General features: G+C 43.0%; 1 protein-coding gene across 2 annotated transcripts in view; it reads right to left on the bottom strand.

Moving 5' to 3' along the window:
• Positions 1-19,777, bottom strand: part of mpped1 (metallophosphoesterase domain containing 1) — a 55,904-nt gene extending 36,127 nt beyond the window's left edge. The window contains exons 1-3 of one of the 2 annotated variants that reach the window (XM_034131450.1): positions 19,626-19,777; positions 15,029-15,381; positions 11,752-11,933 (exon numbers count right to left, since the gene is read on the bottom strand). In XM_034131450.1, the coding sequence (XP_033987341.1) occupies positions 11,752-11,933; positions 15,029-15,207 (361 nt within the window). In that variant the 5' untranslated portion in view covers positions 15,208-15,381; positions 19,626-19,777. Of the gene's footprint in view, positions 1-11,751; positions 11,934-15,028; positions 15,402-19,625 lie in introns of both variants that reach the window. The other variant, XM_034131451.1, reaches the window with a different exon arrangement.
• Between the last annotated feature and the right edge of the window lie 2,062 nt (positions 19,778-21,839).

Raw genomic sequence — 21,839 nt, 5'->3', positions numbered from 1 at the left:
GAAGTAGCGTTTGCTCAATCACCCCAGAATCACAGTCAAACCGAGCACCTGTATTCTATCTGACAGAAATATTGAAGCTCTCCTTACCCAAAATGCATCAATCCCTTCATTGTCTAATGCCTTGTTATCAATGCAAGTCCTCAAATCAGATCATTACCCCTTTCTATTGTCTCACAAATGTTAAATAGTGTGATACGAGAGGAAATACCCAAGTAAGCATTACACTTTTGGGACTAAATCATTTGGTCGCAGGAACTTTAGATGCACCACACGAGCTGCTGGAACACTCTGAACTGGGGTCTCATTTGTAAAACTGTGAGCAGGATTCCTATTAAAGTGAATGTGTGCAAAAAAGCTCAAAATGGCAAGCGCCAAAAGCAACCAGATTAATAACACCCTATACACACACACACCTGCCTCCACAGTGACTCGCTAGAACTACCCTGAGGAATACCAACATTATTTTTTCCGTAGTCAGAAATCTAGGTGCTGTTCCTCCTTATTTTCCATTCACACATTCCTAACAGAATCATCCATCATGCAGAGCGTTGCATCAGTATTTAAATGTTTACAGCAATTAGACAAATTGCTTCACAATTTTTTGCCAAAATGAGCGAGACAATCAGTGGTATCCCTCAATCTTTGATATCATTTGAAAATGGAAGTTTGAAATTAATTGAGTTTTGTCGTACTTGGTCTGCATAAGGACTTATAATGCGGATACGGAGTCTGGTGATGGTGCTAGAGGCGTCACAGGATTTATTTTCAGACGTTACAGGTAGTGAAGATGTGTCCGCCGCGGTGTCTTCAGTGCGACACAATCTAGTATTCCATTGACTATGTGTTTATAGTTTTTCTATGTGCTGTAAACTGTGTCAGAGCCTGTCTAATAAACCCTAAATAAAAACATTTGGGATTCTTATGTCCACTCGGTCACATGGGAAAAATCTGAAAGCTCGAAGATTGACAAAATATCACCTTATTTATTATTTTGAGTCACTTTTCTGTCCACATGATGAATGCAGGAAGTCCAAGATGCACTTTTTCACTCTGGTTTGGTGTCCAATAACTTTATACAATTTATCATACAACATGTATTTCCTCTGCAGCCTTGTGCAGTTTCTGGAAAAAGCTCACTATGAAATAGAGCTATGAAGCTGCATGGGGGGGGCAGGGCAGCATCTACCTGGAGACTTGTTAAGCTTGTTGTTTAAGTCTTTGAAGACCGGAGCAGAAGTGAATGAGTGTGAAGTTATTCATATTAAACTGGACAGACCTGAGACTGCATGCATGGCAAAAATGCAAAGCGTGCATTAAAAATATATGAAGTAAGTTCAAGAAGAAGCCTTTAGTCCGACACTGGATACTATCTCAGGGGTGGCACATCTACATCCAGAAGTAAAACTGTATATCTGCAAATAAAAGCAAAGAAATGTAATGGAATCATCCAAAGGTCAAACAAGCTGAGGAAGTACGCAAGTTGCTATGGGATAAGTGAAAAATAAGTAAGGGGAATGCATAAGTCTTTTGTGGGTCTGCATGTGTGTGTGCACGACACTAAGGAAAACAGACAGCGAGGCAAGGTGACGTCGCGCTCATACATTTTTCGACAAATGAACAATATCTGTGTCCCCTCAGAAATTCTGCAACGTTAGCGGTTCTTCACCCATGAAGTTTGACGGCCAACTGTAAAACGGAGAGAAATAAATCACACGGAGAAATAAAAAACTCCACCAGCTGGACACAAATACCCATCCTTATGCGCAAACACACACACACACACACTCTTACTTGGAGTCAATTTCATGGATGAATTTTTTGAAAGTTTCCCTTGGTAAATAATCTGCAGAAGGACAGAGCGTGAATACCAACTAGCTGAACTTTACATAGTGTGTCTCCATCGGTTTATCGTTGGGTTTCAACTGCCGTCAATATGAAAAATAATAACTCATAAGAGAAAGACATTCAACAATGCAGTCTGTTTCTGTGTGTTTACCACAAAGGGAAAAAAATCAATCACAAAAAGACAATTTCTGCATCAATTGAGAATGAATGTTGTTGCTTCTGTGACAAAAGACCAAGAAGAAAAGGGAAGAGGATGTGGGTGGAAGTGGAAGGAGAGAGGGGGGGGGGCATCTAAACATTTAAGCCGACATTCCCCCACAACACGCGGGCCGCTCTTTGTCGCCCGCGCCATCTTTTGTCTTTGAATTCAAAAGGCTTGCTTTTAGGCAACAAATACTTTTAATTTCTGTGTGAGGGAGTCAGCAATGGCGCGGGGATGACGGCCACCTCGCGTTCTGTCGCAGCGTGGAAAAACACAACAGAAGAAGAAACAAATGAAAAAAGGGGAAGTGCAAGGATTTGAGGGAAACATGGGACAGCGTGAAAGCAAGGCTGCGTTCAGGAGTGGAAACAGCTGGACTTCAGTCTCTGCCTCTGCCCCTTCATCCCTCTCCGGTTCTTTTTCAATCCCCTCCTCGCTCAGTCTTTGCTCTTTTGTCAAGTGTCTGCCCGCCTCCAGTCATACACACAGATCTGCTGTCTGTCGGTTTGTCACCACAAAAACCTCCGTCCTCCCACAAGCGCTGCATGCAGCCTGTGTGTGTGCGTGATTAACAGTGCCACATCCTGCCTGCAGGTATTTACATGATCCTGTGTTGGACATATTGCTTGTGTGTCTTGATGTTAATGTGTGTCTATACCAAACACAGGCTACAGTATGTGTGTGTGTGTGTGTGTGTGTGTGTGTGTGTGTGTGTGTGTGTGTGTGTGGTGGTGGTGGTAGGGGGGGGGCGCCACAGGAAGTCTTCCAGAGTTTGGCCACCATTGTTCCGGGGCTGCGATGGGTGGTCTGCTCTTTGAAGAGGAAAAGCCCTGCTCTGCCCAAATCTTTGGCATGTACAGGGGGGATTACTGCCCATTGTGTGTGTGTGTGTGTGTGTGTGTGTGTGTGTGTGTGTGTGTGTGTGCTCTTATGTGTGGGTTTGTGTACATGCAGAAAAAAAAGTAAAATAAATGCCCAGCCTGCCAAGACTAAGTTAATTCCTAAGTGTGTGTGTCTGCATAGATACCAACAACTAGTAGCCAAAATGTCCTGCCAAATAACTTAATAACAAAGTGTTTGTGTACTGTATGTCTAAAATGCAATAAGTGTGTGTGCAGTTGAAAAAAAGAAGGGCCAAATATATCCTGCCAGCACATAATGAATTAAATGAATAGCAGTGTGTGTCAGTTTGAGTGAATGCATGCGTACAAGACGAAACCTTCTGCTAAAATGAAATTAAAGGAAGTTGGCCTTTTCATTTAGAGCCTGACTATAGTTGAATTAATGGAAAGGTTGCCAACACTCAGTCTGTTTTTACTTTTCCGTGCAATTACAGTATACCTGTTTGAATTCATGTGTATACTCCCCACAGCTTATGTGCTTTTTATGTATAGAACACAGCGAGATTATAGCCTGTGTAGCTCCGGCTGGCCTGTATCTGTGTGTGCACAAACACAAATGCAATACATCAAAGGGGGGCTTCAAAAGCAACTGATGTTCAAAGACAGACAACCTAAAGTCTCAGCTCGGATCAGAGTTAATTCCTTTATAGCGCGCGCGTGTGTGTGTGCCAGTCAGAGAGAGGGATGTAAGAGAAAAAAGCAATATGTCACATGACGGAGGTAAAGATGGATGATGGAGGAAGAGAAGCCTTCTGCCTTCTCACCTCAGCTTAAACTTAATACTCACACGTTTCATTTAACTCACCACCCACACGCTGCGTCGCGTCTCATCACACACACACACACACACAAAATCATAGACGCAAAACAAAGACAGCCAGCAATTATGAGACGGCGTACACAAACACCACCTACTGCGCCACGCATCCAAAACACACATTTTATCTGAGTACAGCAGCACCTCGGAACACTTCACAATGTCCTCACTGAACATAATGAATTACACACACACACACACACACACACACACACACACACAGTATACATTAAGACACACACACACACGAAGTGACAAAGACAGATACAGCACATCATCAAGCGGCCTCGTAGGTGGTCTCTCTGTTCTCCGTCTCTTCCCTACACTCCATCTTTGTCTCTTTCATCCTGTCTGCTCCACTTCCACATCAGTGTGACGACGTCGCCTCCAGGATAATGTGGTTGAAGATTAAGCTGCAACTTTCAGAACAAGCGACGAGGGCCTTTTGATGAATTCAATAACTGGCCACTTGCCATCTGTCCCGGGTGTGTTTTTAAACTGGATCTCTACTGACGCCACATTTAGCTGATGTTCAACTGCAACTCTCACACACTGAAACGTACCATCATGCGTTTGTCAAAGATGGCTCTTCCCACCGAAATGCAGATCTGAAATGATCAGTGGATGTGCACTCGAGTGCTCAAGATGTAAAGTGTTTTTATATGTTTTTCTCCTTTTCTATGTTTTCTTGCTAGCTCCATGTTACCCGCGAAGGGTGCGGACATTGATTCACATGAAGTCAGAAGCTAAGAGGTTCACCAGGAACACTTATGGCGCATTTCCACCATGGCGCGGAGCGCGGTTTAAGCGTGCCGTGTCGTGCCGTGCCCGTTTTTGGTTGCGCTTCCACTAGGCCTAGTTACGGCCTGGCCCGGGGCCACTTTTTCACCTCTTTTCTGGCCCGACAAAATTGTGGTTCTATCGGGGCCAACAAACAGGGCTGAGTCGGGCTGAGTATGCTAAACTAGAGAGAGCATCGCTGGCAAGGGGGCTACAACTACAACAAGATGGACATATTTGACCGTGATTTAATTGTAATACACGTTTCAAAATGATGCCGAAGTAACAACATACTGATAGCGGTTAGTAAAAACCATGAATTAATGCTTTGGCAAGTTTGCAGACAGACGGCAGGCGAAAAACCTTTTCAAATGCGTGTTTTCTAGATGGAGATTGGCTAAGCTAACGCAGTATATGCTCCGACCGTCCACACTCACAACAACGGCCTATACAGACATAAATAAAGCAGCGACTGTATTCACCATGACACAGGCAGTCTGTGGTTTGTACTTGTTTAACTTTTGTCTAGTTTCTGAACAGATATGAGGAGCTGTGAGCTCTGAGTGCTAACAGCTAACGGCTGTGTTGTTTTTCTGGGGTTCTCATTGAAGATGACGTCACGGCTCCGCCTACACTGCGTTACTATAGTAACTACCCCAGTTCCTAAACTGTAATGGAAGCGCAGCATGAAGTGAGCCAGCCCTGTTAAGGCCCAACGCGGCCAAGCAGTACCGAGCGTGGCCGAGGCCGACCGTGTGGTGGAAATGCGCCATTAGAGAAACCAAAAACGCGTGGAAACAGAAGAGTTTTCATACTGCTCACGATGACGATGGAACTTTAAAGATGTGACTAGCTTTCAATTGTTCACTAATATGGATTTTAATCAAATGTAAGCCTCTGCTCATTGATCAACTCAACTGGAAAGTGTTCATGTAATAATCAAAATGATTAGCTGGATATTTAAAGCATTTATTTTCGCCGAGGAGTTTTTAAAATGGTGGATGGTTGTTAAAATGTGCTTACAGTTACTGCCCAATGTCTACTGCAATTAGCATGTTGAATATACTGTGTGTTTGATGCATCTGCACACACACACTGACTCCACTCTTTGTTTCTCCCTAAAAGCTTGGCCTCTGTTTGTTTGCCGTCTAATGCAGATTCAGCAACAGTTAGCAGACAGCAAATGACATGCATCGACGCTGACCCAGAAAACTAATCTGAGATGTAAAAGGAGAAAGGACAATTACGAGAAAGCTCTCAATCATTTTATAAGAGATATCCACAAATCCAACTTGAAGGGGGGGAAAAAAGGGGAGTGTTTAAAAGAAGAATTGGGGATGCAACAGCATTTTTCACATGCTGTTGCATCTTGCAACACACACACACACACACATGGAACAGGTCTTTCAAGTGTGCAAATAGACGACTCGAAAGCAGCGAGGGACAGATGGGAAAATGGTTTGCTTAAATTTACAGTCACTTGAAATTCTGTTGAGTTTCCCCAATGTTAAAAACCATAAAGGATTGTCAAACCTCCTCGTTATGCTCTCCTCCAGCAGCACTCACTGCTGGGTAAACATAAGAGGGGGGGGGGGGGGTGAAGAAAAAAAGATGGGAAGGAAGGAAAGCAGAGAATGAAAATGGAAAGTGATGAAGTTTAGCGAAGGTCGGAAAAAGAAGAGACAAAGAGTTGAGTGGAAAAGGAGTAAGGAAGGAGAAAGGAAGGAAGGGGGCAAATGAGGAGAGAAGAAGAGTGTGCTAGAAAAAGACAGCAGTCATGAAAGTTTAATGCCCTCACTGTTACTAAGCTAAAGGGAGCAAACTGGGGAAGAGCGAGGGAAACTGAGGAGGTAAAGAGGTGGGGACAGATACCTGACAGAGGACGGAGACATAGGGCCGACACACACATACACATACAGACACACACGCAAACACACACACAAAAGGAAAAACACACATTTAAAGCGCCTACAGTGCAATTGCATCATCGTCGTCACTTATCTATTATTCACTAGTTAAGGGAAGCAGTGTGCAGCAGGCGCTAAATAAAGAGTTGAAGCAAAGAAGCGAAAGACCTCGCAGCCCTCAGTCAGAGAAAGAGCAAGAGGCCAGCTGTTTCTACAAGTCCTATCCGATACATAATATCAATACCAAAAAGAAAATGTGTGTTAAACAATCTCTCCTCAGTTATTGCACACGTTTTACTCTAAGAAAGCCTGACACTCTGTACTCATTAACATTGTACATGATAGGGCGGGACATCCCTAATCGGTTGACCAATCACAAGAGCCGGCGAGACTGGGCTCTGGTTTCAGACATATGGTGAAATGAGGGGCAGGCAGTATGAGAAAATTAAAGAGCTTTTTGAACATTAAAGTATGGAGACATGTCACAGTAGAGACACTAAATACAAGTATGAACCAAAAAAAATGTGTTTCACAATAGGGCCCCTTTAAAACTAAATGCTACTTTAAACAAATAAGTGCTGATGTTACCTGAATTCACCCCCTGAGTGGAGTTCGTAAAAGAGAGGAAATGCCCTGAATATCCCTTTAATATTTCATACATTCAGTGGATGTACTCTCAAAAAGACAGAACCACTGCAAATAGCCGGTTGGTTGTTACTTGATCTGTCTCTTCACATTGTGAATCTTCAGTGTTTCTGTGTGATGGCAGTTAAGCCGCTGAACTGAAGTCAGACAAACAGAAGGAAAGAGCGGGAGAACAAAGCCTTTAAGAATGAAAGCTGCTTCTCTTTTGACCTGGCGTTAACTCCGCAGCACAATGAGCTCCATATTTAAACAACGTTCAGTATATATTCCCGCTGCGCTCACGCTAATCACACAGCATGAACACAGACGTCACTCAGGTCGAGAGCGAGGGCAGCACACAAACAAACACTTCCAGTCGGCTCGGCTTACGAAATCCACGTGGGTGTGTGTGCTCACGGCTGGAGTGTGTGCTGGAAGCCTGATCAAAGAGGCCATTATTGGAGACAATTGGAGTGAAGTGTTGCTGCTCACAAGCTCGAGCTCTGCCCATCGCCCTCAATCACACCTCTTTCTTCGCTCCTTTACTCTCTATGAATCTCTGCTCTCACCTGTCCCGCGCGATCAGCCTCCATCTCCCACAATCCCACGCTCGCTTTCTGCACAAATGGCAGCTTTTCAACACCGCTAACAGTGCTACTTTTTGGCTATCACTGCTTTTCAGGCTGTGCAATGTGATCACCAGAAAATGTGTTTTTAACACCTTGAAAATACAAAACACAAACAAACTCACGTAAACAAACTGAAAACGTTAGAAAGAAAAGAAACAACCATTGAAGTTTTTTTTTACGATTAACGAATGGTTTAGCTTCTTATTAAACATTGTTTAAAAAAATCCTTTGCAGATTAGATAAATGTCGGCATACAAGTGATACCTTTTCACTACAAGTAATATATCATAAATAACATAAGAAGTTTAGTTCAATTTATGATTTGGGGGACCTAAACATTTGCAAACATGGGATTTTAAACTAGTAATAACAGAATTACGTCTTAACAATAATTTTTGATATAACCATATCAAACTGTAGAAATCTCTCGTATATGAACACACACACACACACACACACACACACACACACACACACACACACACACACAACCCACACACACACACACACACAGTGCACACACACACACACTCACACACACCACTGCACACACACACGACCACACAAACAACACACACACACGTACACACACACCACACCACACACACACACACACACACACACACACACACACACACACACACACACACACACACACACACACACACACACACACACACACACACACACACACACACACACACACACACACACACACACACACACACACAATGACAACAGAGGTCAGAAGTTTAGCATCAGTCTCTGGAGCTGTGAGTTTACCTAACCCTCCTCTGGGGAGAACTCTTCCTCCTCCTCCTCCTCCTCCTCCTCCTCCTCCTCCTCCTCTCCCCCTGCCGTCCCCTCATGTTCAAACTTCCTCTCTCCCTGCATGAATCCCATCTCCTGCCTCTCCAGTCCTCCCCTCTTTTCCCCCTTTCCTCTCTTCTCCTCGCCTCTCCTGCAGCGCTCACCGTTCCTGACAAAGCCTTGAGCAGCTGCCAGCGGCCCCCGAGAGCCTGACTGACTTCCTGCTAAAAATAAGAGCCGGGGGAAGAATCGCAGAGACCTGCCACCGAGGGCTGAGAGCTGAGAGAGAGAAGAGAAGAGGTGGAGGAATGAGTTTGTGGAAGGAATACAAGAGGAAAACTAAAGGAGATACGCAAAACTAAAAAAGATTGAGAAGATACGCCATGAAAGAGTAGGAGGAGGTTTGGGAGCAGACGGAGTTACCTGACCAACTTCTCTGTAATGAATACCTGATCTCCCCGTGTGTGTGTGTGTGTGTGTGTGTGTGTGTGTGTGTGTGTGTGTGTGTGTGTGTGTGTGTGTGTGTGTGTGTGTGTGTGTGTGTGTGTGTGTGTGTGTGTGTGTGACAGAGACGGGGAGCAGGAGGGAATGGAAGAGAGAAAGAATAGGAATAGGCAGATTATAAATATTTATACGGGCAGGCAAGAGGAAGAGGAAGAGCTGGCAGAGTTGCAAGGGAGGAGGAAGTGGAGAGGCAGAGGAGAGGAGGAGGAGGAAGGGAGGAAGAGATGAAGAGAGAGACTTCAGAGGCAGCAGCAGGCACGTTTGGCTCGGTTTATCTTTTCTTTCCCGTCTCTCCCGTTGCCTCTCTCGCCGCTGGAGTGCGGGCTAGCGGATTTGCAGCTCGTGCTCCCTGCAGCTTGGATGTGTGTGTGTGTGTGTGTGTGTGTGTGTGTGTGTGAGGAGGGGAAGGACAACAAGTTCTCCCCTTATCTCCCCCCCCCCTATGTTCACTTCCCTTTAGAGAAAGAGATGAACACACAAAGGCCCGCCAACATGCTTCCGCCGCTCCTGGAGAGCTTTGTGCCCGTAGTGATGACGTCGATGACAATGGCGATGATAGCGGTGATAGCGCGGCTGCTACGCTAACCCGACAGCTGTAGATCCAGCGATTCAACAGTTTTCCTGCCGCTCGGCTTCGTACGAGGTCACCTCATTCCGGTCTCCAACAGATATCACGTGCAGCAATGATAAGACTTACACTTCCCAACTCAGTACAGAGATAAGAAGCTTCCAGGGGAGGCAGAAAAGTCTGAGCTAGGTAAAGTTCCTCTGCCAGACAAAGGAAAACAGCTCGGGGATATACCGCTGAAATCTGAACAATAAATAACCTGCTCTCCATAGTGTCAACCAGACACATTTAAATATGAGTAAATGCCTGATATGCAAACCTTTAATGCTTGCAAAATCACATTATAGTAATCCTACATCGTACATAAACTGGACAGCGTTCCCAAAAATCTGTCCTTTTACCAGTTATTTTCCAAAGCCTCAACTACATCTGTTTTTTATAAAGCCTTCATGTAAAGCAGAAAGACATTTGGTGAATGGACTGTATTTATATAGCACTTTATCCAGTCTTTAAAACACTTTTACATTTACAAGCAATCATTCACAACTCATTCATACAGAGCAAGGTGCCACTTGGAAGCTAACATTCACACACATTCATACACCGTTGGCCACACCATCAGGAGCAACCCGGGGTTACGTATCTTGCCCAATGATACATCCACATGTTGACTGCAGGGGCTTGGATCGAACCCACAATTGAAAGGCAACCGCACTACAGCCACAGTCACCCCTGATTTAAGGGAAATTTGAGTAAAAGAATGTCAACCGAGCAAACTCCATTCACTGATGAAGACCAGAGAAAGTGCAGACAGACATATTACAAAAAGAGTTTGTTCACCATGAGCAAAGCAGCTACAATTCAACTACTCGTAATGCTAAACCCACCAAACGCATGCACATACCAGCTATTGTAAGGCAGACTTTGATCAGCTTCAGAATGGCGTGCAACCTTCAAACTTGCACACGCATCGAGATGGCCTTCTCATCACAGTAAGATTAAGACCTCCTTTATTTGTTGTATATGGATTAATGAGTAAAAGTTTAAAAAATGTGCGCAAAGAAATCTCAAGAATAAAGAGAGTTTGTGTGCTTCTAGTGACGTCTAAACGGGGTTCAACAGGGTCGACATAGCTAAATGACACATTTTCGCAAACCCTCATAGGCATGGTTATTCATAAGGCATCAAAAGCTCTTAACAAAGATAACTGGCTTTACAGACAAGCAGTTAGAGAATGTAAGTACATTAAGTGTCAACAACGTGGCTTGATATTCGTCAATTTGAAAACTATGCAAGGCTCATGTACTCTATCCTTTAGGCTTTTGAAAGCCTGCACCCTGCCTGGTTTGTTTCAGTGGTTTGTTCCAGACAGAGGGTCGCTGTCATTGTTAAACTACACAGATATGAACCCGGACTTCCCTGCAGCCTCTGTCAGAGCTGAGAGGAGCGTAACACAAACCAGACTCCCCCCCCCACCACCACATCACAGTTAAAGGACCATACTGTGGGTTCTGCATGTTCAACACAGCTTTACGTAATACAATACAGGGGTCTGTATTGTAAAACACTGCATCAGCTTTTAATTAGGATTTTTTTTAGGCAGTTGGTTTCAACTCATATATGTACGCAAAGAAGATGAAGCTGAAAATACCTCTTGTCCATCACAATGAAGTCATGTTTGTGATGTTTCCAAAGGTTTCATTGGCTGGAAGTGCAGTTATATGAAGACAAATATGTTTTAAAAACTCTCCTTTGTGTTTGTTGTCAGAACATTTAGACTGTGAAATCTTAATGATTTCTTACATTTACAAAATGTGTCGCTGACTATTCTCAGATGTTCTCAGACAATCTCATCAGTAAGCATGACATCTATTAGGAATGTTTGTTTGCTTATGAAAATGATCATCGGTAAAGTGGATTTGCAAACAGTGTTCTAAAAAACACTGGTAGGGTTGTGTTAAATAACAGTAAAAACTGCGCATTGTAGATTAACATCCTGAAAACTTAAAAGAATCTTCTGTTTTTGAAAGTTTTCTCACAGCATAGCAGCCAGAGTGAGTATATTTAGCCTGGCACTGACCTTAATCAATGAATAAACCGTCACAAAGGGACCTAGTTTCAGAAAGCGGGGCCTTGACACAGAGCAACAACATGGATGCTAACCTAGCCAGTCGTTGAACTTCTTGACCTCAGAGGGCAGTCCCAGCTCAGTGAAGTCTCCGGCGTGGATGAACACGTCTCCGTACGGCATCTGGATGCTGTCGGTGCGGGAGTGAGTGTCGGAGATGCACACAAAGCGGGTGTAGCCGGGGGGTTTGGGCGAGTCATGGGGCATCGGGTCCACCCTGAACCGAGGAGGGACAACAGAAGAGAAGAAAGTTAGGAAAAAGGGGGTCACTGCGGATATTGGAGCTCTTACGATACACTTCACTGTACAGTATGCAAAGTCTCTGTGGAAGGAAGTTTGAATTAGTAGGCTATCCAGCAGAAAATCATCCCCACAGACTGAGGCAGAGGAGGAAACATGAGACGTAGCGAGAAGCGAGAGGCCACAATAAAAGCCTGGCGCTGAGAGAGACAGAAAGAGAAATGTGCAGAGATAGAAAAAGAATAAAGCACAGATATAGGAAAAGAGCAGAGTCCTGTGGGATTCACAGCCAGTGTGCAGATCCACAGGGTCTCCAGAGGAAAGAGGGGAGCTGGTGAATAACCGTGGCCCACTTTAGTGAGCTCTCCTCCAGGTACGATAAAACCCAGCCCTGCCTCCTCCTCCTTCTTCCTCATCTGCGCCCCACCACAAGAGAGACAGAGACGAGTGGAAGAGGCAAAGGAGATATGCAGCCATGTAGCACAGCTCGTCTGAAATGTGAGTCACAAAGTTATGAAATACAGATGAGGAGGTTCATGGAAGATGTTTTAGTTCCACCATTGTACCAGAATAAGGAAATGTTAAGTGCTGCTTAATGGAGCCCCGCTGAGAAATTCTCTTTCTTTGCATTAATGTAACTGTTTAAAAAGGCAGGTTTCCTGGTTGTATAAACTACACTTAACTAAAGTCAGAACTCAAGCTGAACTTTTGAAAGTCGGAGAAGGCCAACAGGTAAACAACTTTTAAGGACGAATCATTTCTACAGTTACTAAAATGAGAAGCTCTGTATGTCTGGGGGGGGGGGGGTGCACTTAATCCATCAGTTCAACAGAAGTAATTCCCTCTTTCTGAGTTATTTTAGTCCAAAGACAGACTGTATATTTCCTCACAAATAAATTCCAGTTGCTTTTATATTGCTGTTTTTAGTATTAAGCTTTCTGCTCAGATGTATCACATTAAAAGCCTTCTTTTGACTTATAAACGGCCTAAACTAGGGCTGTGCAATTAATCGTATTTTAATCTCGATTACGATTTTGGCTTGCAACGATTACGAAAACAACGTAATCGAAATAAAACGATTATTATTTTTATAAAAAATAAAAAAAATGTAATTTTTTTTTTTTTTTTTTTCAGTTGAATTATACTTAAAGTTCAGGGTAATCAACTGTTAAAAACATACTGTTCACATTTTTGTTTCAATAAATGGATGTTTTCAAAGTAAATGGATAATCGTTTTTAATAATCGTGATATCAATTATTGACCAAAATAATCGTGATTAGGATTTTTGCCATAATCGCACAGCCCTAGCCTAAACTATCAGCCATACTGATACAGTGACCAGCCTTTGTTATCCATGCAGGCTAGATATTTAGCTACAAGCCTTCCAACAGCTCAAATGCTCTGTTTCCTTCAAGTCAGCTTTTAATTTGAAACTTCTACAGGAAGTGCTCTATCAACACTAACAACACAAATCGTTAAAACTGCAAAGCAGAATCTGCAGAGATTCATAAGCAACTGAGAACAGCGTTTTAGTTTAGCTCAAGAGCAGCAGAGTGATGAGTATGACATGACTCTTTTTGGTTCTTTGGCAAAAGTGCGAATTGCTGAATTTATAAAACAGCAGGTTAAGGATGTGTTGAGTTTGCAAAAACAGCAAACGGCAGGCACAGCAAATTAAGAGGAAAATAAGCAGAAGCGGAGAGTGTCTCAATAAAATATGATAAAGAAAACAACTCAATGCCTGCCTTAAACATAAACAGAACATCCATGAACTTTCAACAACTCAGAAACCCATTTGAGAAATGTTGCTGATACAATTGACAACCAAAAATTGTCATTTTTATTGTTCTGTTTGCGTTTAAAGGTCCCATGCCATGCTTTTCCGGTTATTACCCGTCCCCTTGTGTGTTATGTAGCTTTTTATGCATGTAAACGGTCTGCAGAGTCACAAACCCTCAAAGTACACCCTGTAGCGAGTAAAACTCTAACACAGAAAATACCTGTCTATGCTACCCCAGAACACCTCGTTGGACATTTATCTTTTTCCATTTTTTTCTTCCTGGGTATGGTGACGTGACCATACCCAAATGGACCAATCCGTGGAGCTCCTCACACACACACTCTCCCAGCGGTGAAACTGTGGCGCGCTTACACTGTAGGTACGCCGCGTTTGGGGGTGCGGGGGGGTGGGGTGCGGATGCTAGTGGAGCCTCGCAGATGGGGGGGCTGCAGCCCCCTCCCCTTCCCGCGTCCATTCGCGATGTCTCGCTGACCCCATGCAGAAACCAGGAAATGAACCCAGCTCACACTGTCCGCTCCTCACAGCAGCGAGCCGCGCAACGTCCCGCCAACACGGCACCCAGACCCCACGCAGCATTCTCATCTGTTGGTCCTTACTGGTGTCATTTTCTGGTTGCTAACTAACGCCATTGTAACACATAATCACTGATGTTCCGCTGTAACGGTGGTGGACTCATCAGAACAGAGTGGGCGAGCTGACCAATCAGAGCACAGTGGGCTCACAGGGAGGGGGGGGGGGCAGGAGCTCCAACAAGCCGTTTAGGACAGAGAGTGAATACACATACTATACAGAGATGCTGTATGATAAACCAATGTGAGTTTGGAAAATTGCACAATATAAATGTATTCTAGTATACCTCAACAATGGAATTATGATCAGTAGAAATGGCCATGACATGGGACCTTTAAATAAAATAAAAAATATGAAATGTGTTGAGCTATAGAGGTGCTGGTAGGTGTGTGTTTTCACTTTGGACAGAGCCAGGTTAGCTGTCTATCATGAAGCAAAAACACCGGGAGCAGGACTTTATGCTAGGCTAGGCTAACAACATCTCTAACACGCAGACTGATATTAATTCCCTCTTATCTCTTTAGGAAGGAGACACAAAAAGCTCATTACCTTAAACATTGACTTCTCCATTAATGGATAATATTCATTTCAGTTTGGAGTCTAAGAAACAAGGAAAGTTCATCAAAAGTAAAACAGGAAATAAAGTCACTTCCTCCAGGATGAACAGGAAAATGGTCATGTGACCGACGTCTCTACTCACATGTGGACTTGTGGCGGCTGGAAGCGTCCCTGGTTGATGTTGTAGAAGGTGAAGGCCTGAGTGGGGTTGGTGCTGTATTCGTCTACTTCCACTGCCGTCCTGTTGCCTCGCTGGGCCTGCAGCTGAGCCTGCGTCTGCTGCCGTCTGGCTGCCATTATTTCTGACAGGGTAAAGGCCATGGCACTGGGACCAGATCAGAGAAGGTGGAGGGCAGCGAGGTGGGGGGCTGGGAGGGTCAGTTTGGCTTGAGAATTGTGGGCAGGTAGTCCAGGTTCAAACCCTCGCTGAGTCACAGTGTGCTGAGGAGAAACGCCACCTCCTCCCTACTCCTCTTCTTCGCAGCTGCTCGGGACCTGAGAAGGACACAACAGAGCTGTGATGAAGAGGGTGTGATTAGGATGGACAGTGGTAAAAACAAGCAGAAATTTGAAAACTAAAACAATTCATTTCACAGTCATCCATCAAGTCAGGGTACAGGATTAAATATGATGAGGTCATATTTTTTACATGTTTTATACAGTTTATCATTTAATAAATAGTTTATTGTTTCAGCTGCTGATGTCACGACTTCCACTGCCAACTTGTGGGCATGTTTCACAATTTCATGACAATTTATTGGCTACACAAAAAAGATTTTAAAGAGGACGGGTTCCAAAATGTCTGTGAATCATCTTGGTTTGGCGCCATCAATTATTTGTTAAAATCGGAGTCTGCGTTTGTTTTAAAAAGGAGGTTCGGTTGCAGCCAACCACACCAGCAATAAACACCACAAAGTTGGTTTAAATTGAGTTTACTAGCTTTTAATCTTACATTTCTTAGTTTATATGCAAACATCCAAGCCCTAACCTGACCTGGGGACCATTTACGCATGCCATCAGCTCTGTCTGAACAGTAGTATAACATCATGAAGACTAAAATGTTACAGCCAAATAACCACATGTTTGCTCAGTAAGGTTAACAAAAGTATTTGTTTGGGATATCAATTATTATTTGTTGGTCTTTGAGTTACCGTGCTTGTTGACGAAGGTTACTTCCTGGTGGAGCAAAAGGTGTGGCTGAGGACTGAGGAGGACTGTTAAATCCTGGAGCCAATTGGGCCAAACCATGTGCTGCCATGTCAAGGGGGGAATTGGGACTAATGTGTTTGCTTTGTATAGTGTGTTCACCTTAGTTACCCCTTGTTTGCTGTTTAGTTCGGCCAAGCCACTACATAAGTCCCCTCAAGTGCCATTTGTGTCAGTTCAGTTTGTTCAGTTAAAGGTGGGGTAGGTAATTTTGGAGGAACCAACTCGAGTGCGCTAAAATTTGAAAATACACAGCCGGAAAAAATCTGCCACTTCCTTACAGAGCCCCTCCTCCAACACACACGAACGCGCACATGACCTGACATTGGTCATGAGGGCACGAGATAAGCGGCAGGTTGGCCATCCAGTTATTTTAGCCGAGCCGGCTAAAATGATTGGTCGTGCTTTTTACAGTATTACGGCTTCCACAGATGAAATATTTGTATGGATTTTTGGTCAAAGCACTTAAGATATTATTGCTATCGGGATGTTATGAGCATTCCATGGAATATAACAAAAAGTGTATCTCGAGCCGGTTTCTCAAACTTACCTACCCCACCTTTAACATATTTTTAAGTTGCTGTTACATTGATAAGAGTTATTTTGTGTTGAGCTCTTTTAAAGGTCCAGTTATTAAGATTATTGGTTAAAATGTCTTTTTGTAATTTGTGGGTAAAAAACCCCCCTGTTTTCTTTCAACAACTTGTGCCCTTGTTGCCTCACTGCTTGGTTAGTCAAATAAACTAAACTGATTATCAAAATATCAGATGATATAACAAGATGTTTATGATTAAAAGAAGATCCATCTTTTTTCTAAGAACAAACAACAACCTGGGAATTACTATTGTTCAAGCCTGACAGAAAATACAGAAGGAAAAAAAGTCCAAAGCATGCTTTACTTTTTACTAGATTTGAGTGTGGAGGTGCATGCTGGTAAATGACAGCACTGTGGTGTGAACGCTGCATTCTGCATCCCCTGCAGCTACTCCAGTCCAAGATTATCTATAAACTTAAATCTGATATTAAAATCCAACAGAGCCTCACAAGCCGCCTGAGCGCAACATTTTCACCTTGAATAGGAGGCTAAATGGAAAATGGATGTTATGCAGAATCTTAGTCAGGCTGCAAATTGAAGTTCAAGAGCTTGGATGATTTTATATTTACAAATGTCCTTTATTTCTGCTCCTTCAAAGTTACTTTTATATGCCGATGTGTACAGCATGTTCTTTTCATTACTAGATATATGAAATAATATACTGCAGTGATAGAATCTTTTAAATCCCTGTCACTGTGTGTGAGGCCTGCACACGTGTGTCGCCCATTAAGAATGGATTTCCTCAGTGCAGCTCATTTTCGGAGCTCTGGCGACCGCTGAGAGCTGCTGAGATGACGGGGCTGCTGGAGACGGAGGTGATAATTTGGGGACAGGCTGCTTTGGCAAAGCCTGCCGGGACCGCCATGCGATGTCGGCGTGCCATTTCCATTCCTCATTCACTGCAACCTCACACGCTGACAGCACACCGACGTGACAGATACACACTTCACACTGCGCCTGTTTGTCACGGGCAAATCCCAGCATGCTCGGTGGATGTGTTTCAGGACTGCATACATTACATGAGTGTGCTCTGTGCGCGCAGGTTGATGTGTATGTGGGCCTGTGCATGCATATTAAAATGTGTTTCTGTTGTCATGTGTGTGACAGTGACAGCCTCCCACACTGCCAGTGAGAGACAGAAAGATGCATTAGCAGATGCTGTGAGATTATAACACATTTGGCCAAATTGCTGTTTTCTGGATCATGCAGCCTTCAAAGGACAAGTACGTCTTCTACTCACAAACATTAGTCCACTCAATCCCATACTTACTCTGGCCAAAGTAAAAACTCTATTGCTAAAATCCGTATCCTGACATAGAGGTAATTCCTATAATTATTCTTTTTATATCTACACCAACCTCAAACTGCCCTCTCTGGAACAGTTAGCCCTCCTGTAAATGAGACCGAGATTTGATGGTGTCTCTCCGTCATTTTGCATCTTTTGTGGTCATGTTGTGTCCTATTTGGTCTTTTTGTGTCTATTTGTGGTAGTTTTTTTACTCCTAAGGGACATTTAGCCTATCTTTGTTGTCATTTTAACTCTTCTTTTTAATATTTGAATGTCTCCTTCTGATCATGTTGCATCCCTCTATGGTTGCTCGGAGTCTTTTTTTTTACAGCAGATCCACGTCTGTTTTTGTTATTTTAATTCTCTTAGAAGTTTCTCTGCATATTTGTGGACATTATGCAAATCCTTCAGCAGTTTTTTTTTATCTTTTTGTGCTCATTTTGTATATTAACACAGTAATTCCAGCATTTAGTTAACAGTGTAGATCAGGATTTATAAAGTAAGGTAATACAACAATGTCAACTGATATAGACAGAGCACATCGTACCATTTTGAATGTTAAAAGACAAAACTGTGCAAAGAACCTGTGCTCATGCACTTTATTTGTAGAAATAACACAGATAAAGTGGAAACAAATCTAATTAATTGCAGTTTAAGGTGCATCAGATTCAGCATTATTTCTATTCAGGCTCTAAATAAAAATGCACATTTTTTATTTAACCTGCGTTTTATCTTAATGTACAAACATATTCTCTAAAACATGACTGAGTTCTGAGAAGAGAAGAGAGATTCCTCTACAGTTCAGCATGTTTGCAGAGCTCGGATGATAAATGCAGAAACCGGAGAGACTGTCTGATTGATGCTCTCTCCTCTCGGGCACATTCTCATATTTAACAAACGGCCGTCATATGGGAGCCCGTGACTATTATCAGAGTATCTGTTTTATGTAAAGCCTCCTGGTCTTAATGGTGTTCTGGTATGATTTTAAGCCTTAAGTCTGTAAATCATGAGTTCAGAAATTACGAGGAAAATCTTAACTAGATACAAAAAAAATACAAGACAGATTCAACAAAGGCATTTTTCTCTGAACCATTACATCTCATAATTGACTTTCCTCCTTTTCATCTAACCAAATGTTATTCACTGACACACTATTGACTGGAAATGCACATTTTCCAAACCTTAACATAGTACATTTAATAGGATATTTTAGTCTTCAGTGACTGGTCAGCTTAAAGCACATTGTGAAGAAGTGTCCCTCTCCTCTTAATATGTTGCAGGCTGCAGTGAACTATAATAAAAGTTTGGTCACACAGGCTGCCCTGACTGCCTTTTTCTCTGACATGTGGGATGTTTGGGGCTCTGGTGAGCCTTGGAGACTTTGTCCTTTGGATGCTTCTGAAATCGGATCCAACATAAAAGCGTTCCATGCTTTAAAGTGCAATACATGGAACGCATGCCATTATTAAAATGCAGGTTACTCATGGACCATGTGAGAAAAACACACATTCATCAGGTTGCCCAGCTTAGATTAACCCGGAAATACGCATTGATGTTTTGGGGTTCAAGTAGCCTACTGCGGTGTGGCATGCATAAAAAGACACATCTGCACAAATGCACCTGGAGGAAAATGAGAAGGAATCAACCTACCGGCTCCGGTTCAGCTGCTGCTCGGTGATGGATGCAGAGGACGGTGTGCGCGCAGAGACCCGCTGGTCAGTTTGAATGCGAACCCCGTGGTGCACCGGTGTAGTGCGTGGTGGAGATACAGCCCCCTCTATCTCTCTGGCTCTCTCTCTCTCATTCACCGTGTTTCCCGGTGATCGGTACAAGGAGGAGCATAACAAGGGGGGAGGACCGAGAGCTTCTGCGCAGCCACACAGAGCTCACCCCCTCCGGTCACACATCCACAGAGATGCCGCTGGTGGTTAGAGGCTCTCCGGGGCCACCAGGGCCGGGAACAGGAGTTTATACACACTGAGGGCATGGGTCCATTATTCCCCCAGCACACTGAGCAAACATGTGGTTATTTGGCTGTAACATTTTAGTCTTCATGATGTTATACTACTGAGCGAATGTTCAGACAGAGCTGATGGCATGCGTAAATGGTCCCCAGGTCAGGTTCAAATCCCGGTCCTCCACAGCCAGGACTGAGCCTCTACATGGGCCACAAGCTTTTTGCCGATTTTTTTAATTTAGGGTTAGGTTGGGTAATGTATTTTTGGAAAATGTAAGGTATTCTCATCCCCGAATAACCTATTACAATGTAAAGTCCTGCATGCAAATTGTTCTTGGAGTAGAAGGTTGATTTGAGCAGGTAAAATACTTTAGCCTACATTTTTTAAGTACACGCATTAGGCACATTAATCTATGTCTATGAAAAGGGACATGTCTCATTGGTGGAACTAGTAAGAACAAGACATCTGAAACATGAGAAGGAGCCCCAACTAGACACAAACAAAAACACAATTGTTTTTTTAATGTCAAATCTGGATCTGGAAAGGAACCTTTATAACTATATATACAATATTACATTATTTCCCTCTTAATTGCAGTGAAATGGAATTATCAATGGCTATAACACTTTATACAAAATAAGTTGAAGTACAATAATTGTATTCAATTAAATATTAAGGTAAACAAGCTTCTACCGTCTATCTATCTTCAGCAATATTACTGTTACTCGGGTTTTGGCAGGATCTTTTGTTTTATAATCAAACCAAACATTACAAAATATAGTTTTTTATCAGTAAACCCCATTTGAACTTTTGCAACTTCCCACATTAGTGTTGGGATGATCAGTGAAATGACAGCATTATAGCTCTGCATCGTCTGTTCCTGTTCATCCACAGGTAATAGCAGTGGGATTTAGGCTGGTAATGAGCTAAACAAATAGAACACAATCTGGAGCTCAACTCATGCATCAATAAATCAGGGAGGAAGCTTACAGTGTCAGGTTGGAGTGAGTTCGCCATCTGCTGGTCATATGTGGTCCATTTCTCAAAGAACTACAATTTACTGGAACACCAATCACTCTCCTCTTTCTACTGTTGTACAGCACCTGCTGGGATGGTAAGGTTTACACATTTCACCCATTCTTCATGTGATGACGAGTCATTCCACAGCTCTTCGGCCTGAAAGGTTAGTTTGACATTTTCCAAGAACTTTCAAGAAACATTGGTTCTGTCACATTTTGGTCATTCAATCGGCCCATGTGCTGTCTTTATAATTTCATATCCAGTGAACTTTGAGCAGAGCGACTGATAGAAAGGCAACAAGAAAGCAAAAGGGAGAGTAATCTCAGCATCTGGCACAGTAGCATTTGCCTGCTGATGCCGGATACTGATTGGACACCCTGGAAATAACAATAGGAAACATCCGATCTGCCTGTCAAGTCTGATTAATGACCAGCAAAAATTGTGAAGCAGCTCAAGACTTTTAGTATTGTAGTATTTTAAACAGGCTTTGAACCCCATCATTTAAGAAGACTGCCACTGTCACTCAGTTATCAAAGGCCATTCACATATGGATAAAGAAAATGATTAATCTGTAATCAAGGTTTATGATATTCTTTTACGGATGTCCTTAAAAGCCAAGTGAATATTAATTTAAATGCTGTTCTGAGAAGAGACACAACAAAGAAGAGGACATGGATGCATCTGTAAAGTTTGTAAGGTGACATGTTTATTTCCTGGAGCAAACTTCCTCTTGTGCTGGTGTCAGCTGATTGACAGGGAGGAGAGCAGCAGGGATATGAAAACACTCAGTTCAGGGACAATGAAAAAACACTCAAACACAAACTCTGATCAAACCAAATGATGGTGTCACACTGTGATGGATTATCTCGCTCTGTGGAAGCAGTTT

The sequence above is a fragment of the Trematomus bernacchii genome, unplaced genomic scaffold (assembly GCF_902827165.1).
Source record: "Trematomus bernacchii unplaced genomic scaffold, fTreBer1.1, whole genome shotgun sequence".
Taxonomy (NCBI): Eukaryota; Metazoa; Chordata; class Actinopteri; order Perciformes; family Nototheniidae; genus Trematomus; species Trematomus bernacchii.
This window is presented reverse-complemented; position numbering and strand designations above follow the sequence as displayed.